The sequence below is a fragment of the Palaemon carinicauda genome, chromosome 30 (assembly GCF_036898095.1).
Source record: "Palaemon carinicauda isolate YSFRI2023 chromosome 30, ASM3689809v2, whole genome shotgun sequence".
Lineage (NCBI taxonomy): Eukaryota > Metazoa > Arthropoda > Malacostraca > Decapoda > Palaemonidae > Palaemon > Palaemon carinicauda.
In genome coordinates this window covers 2,093,907-2,105,429 of record NC_090754.1, presented here as the reverse complement: position 1 = coordinate 2,105,429, position 11,523 = coordinate 2,093,907, and the positions used below count along the sequence as shown (strand labels likewise).

The following is an 11,523-nucleotide window of genomic DNA, read 5'->3' as shown; positions in this document are numbered from 1 at the left end:
TCATATACCACTTCTAACCTTTCTTGACATTCACTTATTACCCGGTGTTTTCACCTCTTAAATCTTTTCTACTCACCTTTTATACTAACCCCCTCCCACTCTATTTCCCCACTCACTTGCTAGAACTAATTTTCCTTCAACAAAAAAGGGATGAGAAATACCATTAACCATACTCCTAAACACGTGGACATCTTTCAATCTCCCAAACATCCTTTTTGTTATCAACAAATAATCTATTAATACCCTTTCTACCACTCTTTCATCTGCCACTTTTACCCATGTATACTTTCTATCTTCTTGGCCTCTAAGTACTAACAAAAGCCGAACATTCCCTACCCAGCCTACCCTCTCCCACATTAACCATTCCACTATATCATTTGTCATCCATTTACCCAGCAATAAAGCTACAACCTTTTTTGCTCTACCATTTGAATCCCAGATGTTTTACCAGTCACTTCACCAAACATCACTTCACATGTCCCTTTCATCTTTATCACACAAGGTCAATATATTCATCCTTTTATTCGAAAACATACTTCCAATCTCACATCTTTTACTCTATCGTACTGCATCCACACACATTTAGACACCCTAAAAATAGGATATGGGAAGCAGTCACTCTGCCCTAGCTTCACATTTTTGATATATCACAGAAATGAAAATACAGGAGAGGGTGTTCCCAGTCCCCTCATCCCGTCCCTTTTAGTCACGTCTTATTACACTCACGGATACCTTGTCAGTATTCTATTTGGGGTCATGTCTCAACGGCCACAGGAGGCATAATAACAACTACATAAAGATAGGGATATTATTCTGATAGTGAAATAAGCTAGACAGGGAGGATTATTCAGAGCGTGCTTAGAAGTTTTTATAAGGGAATCAGCCAGTCAATGCCAATTTTCAAGGACAGGACATTGAAATCCTTACCACTTGGGACATCTCGAAACTTTTATGATTTTCACTTCTGACATTCAGTTTTGTGATGCTAGTGCGATTTATATAAACACTAAATTAAAAGTTTTTTTTATAGTAATTTATGTTGCCAAATATGATTTTTTCATTTTGGTAAGAAACTATATGACAGGGAAAAAGGCAGAAAACAATCAAAAAATGAAAAAAAAGGGGACGTCATTTCACTGTCCCAAAATGCCTTTCTCAGTTGTGTAACAAATTTCAATGCTAAGCTTCAAAATTAAAGAAGATAGAATTCCAAGATCAATAGGTATTGTTTTGAGAGATCCTACGTCCGTTCATAGTTATTTTATTATTTTTTTTTCCGTTTTACGAAGACAATAGGCTATTAGTAAATCATAATTTTTTATGATCTTTTATTCATTTTCGGTTATTATTACATTAAAGCTACGCTTTCTAAGAATATTAAAGCGAGTTTATTCTTTTGTATGTTAGCGAGGTGTTTTCATTGTCTTCACCATTTTATCATTAAGAATTCTTGCCGAAACATAGAAAAACAGAAGTAAAAACTAATAAAAGTTAAAGCTTCAAACCCAGAGGTTATGCATATTTACAAAAACCTTTGAATTTTGTATTCCTTCTTGTGTATAAATAAACAAAACTTTGATGATCATCATTAGTGAATCATAAATCAAGATATCTTTACAAAATTCTTGATCTTTAGGATCCTAGCTCTTCAACAAATTATCCTCTCTCTCTCTCTCTCTCTCTCTCTCTCTCTCTCTCTCTCTCTCTCTCTCTCTCTCTCTCTCTCTCTCTCTCTCTCTCTCTCTCTCTCTCTCTCTCTCTCTCTCTCTCTCTCACTAACTCCGCTAGTATCACCGATATTATACGAATATTCGAGACTTTTCCTCTTCTGTATATTAGCGAGTTTTCTTTATTTAATTTTCATGTTTAACATAATGAAATTATTACGAAAACAAAGAAAAACAGACGTAAAACAAGGGAAATGTCAGTGGCAAAATCAAATGTGTACTCCACCCTAGGGTTTCAGCTCGCCCTGAAGTGAAGTGACTAAGTACTAGTAAGGTTTAAGCACTAAGCACGTCTGTCTTCAAAACTCAAGGAATATCTAGAGATGCCATTGTTCCTAATTTGGTTGATACTATAATGTAATATTAATGAAAACTTAAGATAATAGAAAAAAATACTGCATTTCCTTGTAAGGATCAACAGTCTTGGCCTATCCGGTTACTTTTGCTTCCTTTGACATGACTATGAGAGTAAGAAATTTTAGTGAGATATTTCGTTTACGCATTCTCCATCACCACACGAAGCTCCTTTATTTTTTATTTTTATTTTTTTTTTATTTTACGTCTTTTTCACTACACCCCTGTATATTGGCTTATGAGCTCACCCCCATAAGAATTTAGTTGTTCCGTAACTGGAATAAAAACCTACACTATTTATTTAGGGGTAGCCTATAACATTCTATGAAGCTGAAATAATAAGCCATTAAATTTTGCAAGAGTTAAGTACCTATACCGGTAATTAGCGGGTGTAGGGAGGGGGAAGCTTGCTACCGCTCCCACTCACATACCGGCGATTTCGCTGACTTACATACCGGCGATTTCGCTGACTTTTGGCTCGTATTGAGACCGATTGTAACCGCTATTTCTCCTCGCCCATTTTGGACTGCCATTAATTCTTGTTTTTAACTTACTTTTTTTCTTTTATATATATATATATATATATATATATATATATATATATATATATATATATATATGAAAACTTTCTTAATGTTTATATATACACATATATAGAAATATTGCAAGTGTTCTTTTCTGTGTTTGTGCTGTGCGTGTGATGATTTACGACAGGGTCTCAACACATGCGCAAGGCCGGGAACCTTCCCCTCCAACATCACCCCCCTTGTTTACCGGACATCCTGTCGGCGGATAAGTTATCGTTGACCCGGCTTGCGCCACAGGGAAATCGTCTTCGCCTTTCCCTCTTCCACGGGGATCATATGGGTTATTGAGGGAAAGGAGTGTGGCCTTTCACAGATTGACTTCTGTCCCTCTCTTCTCAAGGCCGTTCACTTTTCATGGGCTTCTGACAGTATACTAATGGGGGGAGTACCGCTCCCGTTCGCGGGTTAGGTTGTGCTTCCGATTGTTATTTTAAAAAAATTATAATTGTTTGTAATTCAACTTTTCAGCTTTTTCTCCATGGGGAACACTCACCTTCAGAGGATCAGTGGTTCTTCCTATTAGTAAAGAATTTGAGCACATTTAAATTATTATAATTCTTGTTTTATTACAGTAACTTTCCGCTCCCTTTTTCTCGTTGATGTCAATCGGGGAAGGGTGGGCAAAGTTCTTATTTTATGTTTGTTCCTACGGTGGTCTCCTTTTCCTTTGCGGACTAGGTGTTCCTCCCGAGGGAGTTTCTCGTTACATAACTAATTACATTTTTTTTTTCAGTTAGCAATGCAGTTCTTCTTTGTTCGACCGAGAGAGCCGACAAAATAGAGCTGTTTTGTTCATGGCTGGGGAATCTGCTGTCATTTCCGACCCTCACAGGATGTCATCATGGGCGTCATCCCTTCTCTTAGAAGTACGCCCGTGGTAGCACCTGATCAGCACTTCACCTTCGAGGAACTAGCTTCGGCTACGCTTCCTCAGAAATAGCTCTTGCCAGATCCTCTTAGAGCGCTACAAGGATGTTCGCCTACAGGGGTTGGAGTACTTTCACTTTCGAGGGAGAGTTTTCCTCCACATATGTAGGGTTATTTCTCCATTATGAGAAAGAACTTCCCTGCATCCTCTTTATCACTTCATCAATTCCAACCGCTGTTGCTATCTTCGCCTAGACTATGCTTCCCCCTTGCCTAGTTTCTCTTCCTTTGGGGGGCGGGGCATAGTCTTCGGCTAGTCTCTCCTACAAAGTGATTACCTCTCTTATTCGCGAGAGGAGCTACTCATAGAGACTCCTCATTGGAGGATTCCTACTGCTGAAGGTCAGCTTGCTGATCCACTGACCGTTGTGGGCGTCATCTATTCTTAAACATTCTCTATATGAAGCTGCGGCTAGTCCTTGGACATCGGTCCTGGAATCTTCAGTGGATCGTTCGCGATCTTAAAATGTGGATGTTTTCCCTTCCAAAGCGCACATCCCAGTTCCTGATCGTTCTACCAACTGACTTACCATCACCGTTCCTGTCCCCAGCGCAGCCTCCTGAGGCCCTAATATATATCTATCTATCTATCTATCTATCTATCTATATATATATATATATATATATATATATATATATATATATATATATATATATATATATATATATATATATATATATATACAGGGTTCGATTCCCGGCCGGTCACAAGCTCTTGTCTTTGAGTGATTTCGCCTGAGGCTCTGATCCCGAAGTCGTTAAGAGAACCCAGACATTAATGTATCAAAAATATATATGGCTTATTTGGATATACAGTATATATATATATATATATATATATATATATATATATATATATATATATATATATATATATATATATATATATATATATATATATATATATATATATATATATATATATATATATATATATATATATGTATACGTATATATATATATATATATATATATATATATATATATATATATATATATATATATATATATATATTTACATATATATATAAATAAATAAATATATATATATATATATATATATATATATATATATATAAATATATATATATATATACAGAATATATATATATATATATATATATATATATATATATATATATATATATATATACAGAATATATATATATATATATATATATATATATATATATATATATATACAGTATATATATATATATATATATATATATATATATATATATGTATATATATATATATATATATATATATATATATATATATATATATATATATATATATATATATATATATATATATATATATATATACATATATATATAAATATATATATATATATATATATATATATATATATATATATATATATATATATATATATATATATATATATATATATATATATATATATATATATATATATATATATATATATATATGCTTATAAGTCACTAAATAGCGCGTGACAATATATTCAGCCAAGGCCACAGGAAAAATAAAAGAAGGTATACCGAGCGCTTTCGTGTTATTTCAACACATTTTCGAGGTACATATATATATATATAACATATATATATATATATATATATATATATATATATATATATTTATATATATATATATGCATATAAATATATACATATATCTATACCTATATATATATATATACATATATATATATATATATATATATATATATATATATATATATATATATATATATGTATATATATATATATATATACATATATATATATATATATATATATATATATATATATATATAGATATATATATATATATATATATATATATATATATATATATATATATATATATATGTGAAGATGTCTTTGATTTAGTTAGCAATAACTTCTTAATTAGTCTAGTATCTTACCTCTTCCTTTAGTTTAATATCAATTGAATTTCTCTCAGGAGTTTACATAAGCAAAGTTTCGTGGGTGAGGGATACGAATGCTGGTTTCTTTCTTTACTAGACATAAAAAGGGGTTTGAACAGGCACTTACAAGCAGTCAAAAACAAAAGCGTGGTTTCTACATTAACACTTAGTGACGAATTCAGACGTCTTGACACTGGCTGGAGAATTTGGTGAATCCTGGTTTAGTTAGGCCTAAACGTCATCTATAGGCCTACTGTCGTCGCTGAAGTATAAGCCTTCGTCAGGTGTTGGGAAGGCTGGCGCGAAGTTCTAGACACGCCTTGGTCACTCGGGGACGTCACGCCTCTCGGTCGCTCTGGGACGTCTCGCCAAACGCACTCACAGACACTCAGGTGCGGGCGTAGTAACTTTGTTCGTCGTCCTTCGTTCTCAGGGGTAATTGTTCCCCTGTAATTTCGCGGCTGCTTTAGTATTCTACGTAATCGCCGTCCCTCAATTTGGTATAGGCAGCCGCCATGTGTTGTCGTCAAGGAGACCCGGCAGGTTAAGTAGGTCGTTAGACCTATTATACAGAGTGACTACTAGGAAGAGAGCGAGATGCCGTCTTCTCGTTGCTTATATATGGTCGTCCTGGGCGTGTCAAGCTATCCTTAATCACGTGACTTTTTCCCGGCTTCCACGTCTCATTCGTCTATGTTCCGTTCGACATTCAAGAACGGATCCTGTCGTTTGGGGGGGTTGTTTACGGGAAAGAACCCTGGAGTCAGCGAAATTAGTTGAAAACATCCTACCTAACTCCCGTTCACTCTCCTGTCTCTCCACAACTCTTTCTATATCTTTACAATTACTACTAACTGCATTTGTCTCCCCATTCCTTATTAATTAACAAAACCCACAAATAAAGACATCAATAACATACATAAACCTTCTGCATATGAAACTTACTCAAAAATAAGCATCTGTCTGACACCACTCGGCCAGCTACTAGGATTCTTATAGAATCCTCACATACAACAAAACAACAAACCTATTCTTTAGGTTTCCCAGTAATAACTAGCAGCAACTCATTAATCCTTTCCAATTTTCTGAAAACCAAATACTTCACCACATTATATGTTACCACAGTAATAAGCACAATCAAAAACACATTACACATAGTCAGAAATGGTGCAACATCTTTCTTGTAAAACAGAACATAATCATTATCAAGTGGCATTGCCACATTTTCTACCACTGTTAATTTGTCTAGCTGAAAATGATTAATCTTGTTCTCGTAACTCTTTGCAATGGAAGATTGATTTAACTCATAATGCAAAAACACACTTGGTACATAATAGAGATAATCATTTATCACTACTGAGCAAGAATCTGCAAATGACTTCAAGTTTCCTAACTGAAATGTTTGAGTCTTCCCATCACAAGTAACTTCTGCATTTTTAGTACTTTGTACATAAACAAAAATCTCATTACCTAAATGTAATGCCCTGTATGGCAAAGCAAAGGTTTCAAATTTACACTCTCTCATCAACTCATAATTCTCAAAGAAAATACCTTGGATACACGGAAAATTGCTCATAGGTTGTTTAATTTGCACAAAATTGCACATGGATTGACTTTCACTTATCAACACACACTGTTCTAAATCACCTTCTTCTAAAATAATCATCAACAACTTGTTCTTATCCAATGCTAGACGAACCTTCGGATGGTTCCAAATTATTGTTGCATTTCCTATCTTAACTGGGAAAGGATGTATTGTATATAGGTCAAACAAATTCATACCCTTGAAGGGGATCAATACCAACAAATACCCTTTTGTTACTTTCACAGTTGACATTGTGTAATACCAAAATATATCTTCTAGCAAAGGCTTGGAATGGCTATTTACCATACACCAATCGATAATTTCTTTCAAAGTTTTTGGAGAAATGATAGCAGGGCTGAGTATTCCCTTTTGTGCATTTATTAGTCCGTTCACAGATTCCTTGTGATCACCAATCTCGATTTCTACTTCATGAATCAACTTAAACACTTGTTCTACGTCATCTATTTTATTAGAAACATTCACGTTAACTTGATTAATAAATTCCACCATCTTTTTTATGTTCTCTACATTCTTATTATTATTTTCTATTAGAGTACTTATAAGATTACCCTTCTGATTAGCCCATTTCTCGATTAGTTCTACACGATCAGTCAAACCTTTTACATCGTTTTCTGTAGCCACTCCAAACAAAGCACTAAATGCACTTCCTACAAAAGGTAACAAAGATCTCTTGTTTCTTTGAGGCCTGACAATGTCTTCAATTTTACCCTGTAAATTTCTTAATACTTCTACAAAGGCAGAATCACTATGGGTTAGTATGCACTTCCGTAGTTCTTTATCTAACTGGTTCAAATGTTCTTCCCTTTCTAATATTGAATTGACATTAATTTTTACTACAGCAAAATCTGTTAACAGTTCACCTTTTCCATGATTTTGTATCAAGGCCCCACTTTTAATGTCTATTTCGCAAGTGATACCGACCACCAGGGGTAGGATCAGAAGGAAGTTTTTCCACCACTTCCTGTAGAAGTTGAGAGGACCATGGATTAGTTTTTACAACCTTCATATGATTCCAATGGGCATACCTTACATCTAAATTCTGTTCATGTATCAGCTTAAATTTATTATTCCTTTCCCTTTCTAACACTCTATAAGGACCTTCAAATTTGGGAGATACCTTTTCATTTGGTCCTTCCTTTACATGTACCTTTATATATACTTGTGAGCCTATCTTCAGGTCAGTCATGGAACTAGTTGTGTCATAGTATTTCTTATTTACCTGTTGGCCCTTTTCTAAAGATTGTCTGGTTTGTCTTATTATTTGAAAGGTTCTTTGCAGTTTCCAAGCTATATAGTCCTGGTAATCATATGTGTGCCTAGGAGGTTTTGCGTCATCTAACAATGAGTTTGGCAGTCTTTTCTGATAACCATAAAGCAAAAAGTGTGGGGTTTCTCCTACTGTCTCATTTACTGTGTTATTCAAAGTAAACTGAACGTCCTCTAATGCTAGGTCCCAATCTTCTGTAGTTGGACTAATGATAGTTCGCAGTACATCCAGTATCTTCTTATTGGCCCTTTCCACTGTCCCATTTGAACTCGGCTTATAAGGGGTTATCTCGCATTTCTTTATCTCAAAAAAATTCACAAAGCTTTTTCATTACCTCACTGGTGAATTCGGGTGCATTGTCCGACAAAAGTACCTCCGGACACGAATGTCTTGTGAGTATTCTGGTCTTTAAAGCTTCTGCAACAGAAACTGCAGTTCTATCTCTGACTGGGACAATTTCTAAATACCGAGTCAAATAATCAATGAATACCAGTATATATTTATTTCCTCTCAAAGTTTTTGGAAAGGGTCCTATATGATCCATCTGAACTACCTCAAAAGGGTTTAAATTACTAGGATATTTTTCTAAAGGAGCTCTGACATTTACATGACCTTTATGCCTATTACAAGTTTGACATTCATTTACAAATTCCTTTGCTTCTTCGCTGCACTTAGGCCAAAAATAATTTCTATTTATTGTTCTCAGAGTCTTTTTGATTCCTGGATGTCCTGCCAACTTGTGGGTATGGGTTAGAGTTAATACTTCTTTAGTCAGGGTGTCAGGCACATATAGTCTAGAGCAAGCACTCCTATCCTTAGCCTTCTTATATAATATCCCATTTATTAATTCAAAATCTGACCTAGAGGTTTCATCTTGTAGCAAATCTCCTATTATTTTCCGGATACTTTCTTGTTTCTCTTGTTCTATTTTAACTCTCTCCAAATCTAAGTCTACGACCTGACAGCTGAAACAAAAAGTGTTAGTTGTGATAATTCTTTCAGTATCCTCTTGTGCTCTAGATAATCCATCTGCTAAAGTATTAAACTTACCTGGAATGTATCTAAATTCTGGAGCAAACTCTAGCACACTAATAAACCATCGATTAAACTTTAAGTTATTAGTGAAAGCTCTTTTCTTAAATAGGTCACAGATGGGTTTATGGTCAGTAAGTACATTTACTTTGTGTCCTAACAAAATGTGCCGAAACTTTCTCAGTGCCCAATAAATGGCTAAACATTCCTTTTCTGTGGTATTGTAATTTCGTTCGGCCGCATTCAGGACTCTACTTGCATAATATACTACCCTCATTCGGGTTTTTGCCTTCTGTAACAAACCGCTCCTATTCCTGTATTCGAAGCATCACATGCTAAGTAAAATTGCTTGCTAAAGTCTGGATACACTAAGATAGGATCTTGGATTAATTTCTCCCTCAACTTTTGAAAAGCCTCCTCTTGCTCTGCTTTCCATTCAAACTCTACATCCTTCTTAGTTAATTCCGTCAATGGTTTAGCTATAGTAGCAAAATTTTTGACAAATGGTCTATAGTATCCTATCATCCCTAAAAATCTTCTTACACCTTTCAAATTTTGTGGAGCAAGATATTCCACAATCGCCTTTATTTTTCCTTCTTGCATGCGTAATCCATCAGCACTGATCACATGTCCTAAATATTCTAATGATTTCCTCAAGAATTGACATTTCTTAACCTTTATCTTTAATCCTGCCAGTCTTAGTCGTTCTAAAACGATTTCTATGGTCCGAAATGGCTCTCTATATCTTTGCTAAATATAATGACATCATCTAAATAGACTGACACATTCTCTATGTCTCCTAAGATCTGTAACATTAACCTTACAAAAGTCAATGGAGCTGATGTTAACCCAAATGGCATTACCTGAAATTCTAAGTGTTCTTTATGTGTGCTGAAGGCAGTTAATGGCTTTGATTCTTCGTCTAAAGGTACTTGCCAATATCCACTTAGTAGATCTAAGGATGAGAAGATCTTTGCTCCTCCTAACTGAGCCAAAACATCGTTTATTACAGGCATGGGCATCCTATCAGGAACTGTGTTCGCATTCAACTTGCGATAATCAATCACTAATCTGTAACTTCCATCTTTCTTTGGAATCAACAACATGGGAGAATTATAAGGTGATTTAGAGGGTATGACCACTCCTTCTTCTTTCATTTCTTCTATCATTTTATCTACTATTGGACGTTGGCTGATAGGTAATTTATAATTAGGTATGAAAAAAGGGTTTGGCTCCATCATCTAGGATTATCTTATGTCTTAACACCTCAGTCCTACCTAACCTATCACCTGTAATTGCTATGCCCTGCCTATATTTATTTAAGGTTTCTATTAACCTTTTACGGTACTCAGGAAAATCGGTGTTATCTATCTCCCTATCTATTCCTGCATCAATGTTTCCTATGGTAAAGAATGCTTCCTCCTCTAACGGAATCATTTTGTGTGTAACTTCTATTCCTGTACAAAATTCTGTACCCGCTAACAAATGGAGTCTTTTATCAGAATAATTCATGACATAAGTAGTACAGGCTAATCCCTCCATCTGAACTAATGAGTTATCCATTCTGACATATTCTGGTAATCCTTCTGGGGTCAAGATTACATCATTATTTGTGTGTAGGCGGGTTATTAAATATACTCTAGTAAGAGTATTGGGCAGTAGTACTACATCTCTAGCTAGCCTAAATCTTATTTTGTTTGCATCTGCTGTGCTGATCAGACTTATCTCCCCAGTTTGTACTTGAGTACAAAAACATGAATCTTCATCTCCTCCTTTTTGAGATTCTGTTTCTCTTAAGTGTCTTAATTCTTGTGAATTCAATGTGCCTAGCAGCAAAACTTCTTGGAATTCCCTTTTATCTATTCTCTCAGATTCTCTGTCGACATTTTCATCCTTAGTATGTGTGCTACCTTTACAAGAAGTAATTTCCCCCTTTCTGGGTGCAATTGCTAAATTCTCTTCTTTCTCCCTTTCTTCTGATTTTACTTTGATTTCCCTTTCTCCTTCTGAACCGGAGTGTGTTTCAACTATCGAAGCGGTCCCCTGCAAATTGGCCAAATTTGTAGTGGACTTGTCATCAACAAGTTGGAAACAGACTTCCT

General features: G+C 34.8%; 1 protein-coding gene across 1 annotated transcript in view; it reads right to left on the bottom strand.

Moving 5' to 3' along the window:
* Positions 1–6,064: 6,064 nt before the first annotated feature.
* LOC137622901 (uncharacterized) overlaps positions 6,065–11,523 on the bottom strand; it is an 8,401-nt gene continuing 2,942 nt past the window's right edge. Inside the window, exon 2 of the mRNA XM_068353451.1 lies at positions 6,065–8,083. Coding sequence (XP_068209552.1) covers positions 6,544–8,083 — 1,540 coding nt within the window. The 3' untranslated portion in view covers positions 6,065–6,543. The remainder of the gene's footprint in view (positions 8,084–11,523) is intronic.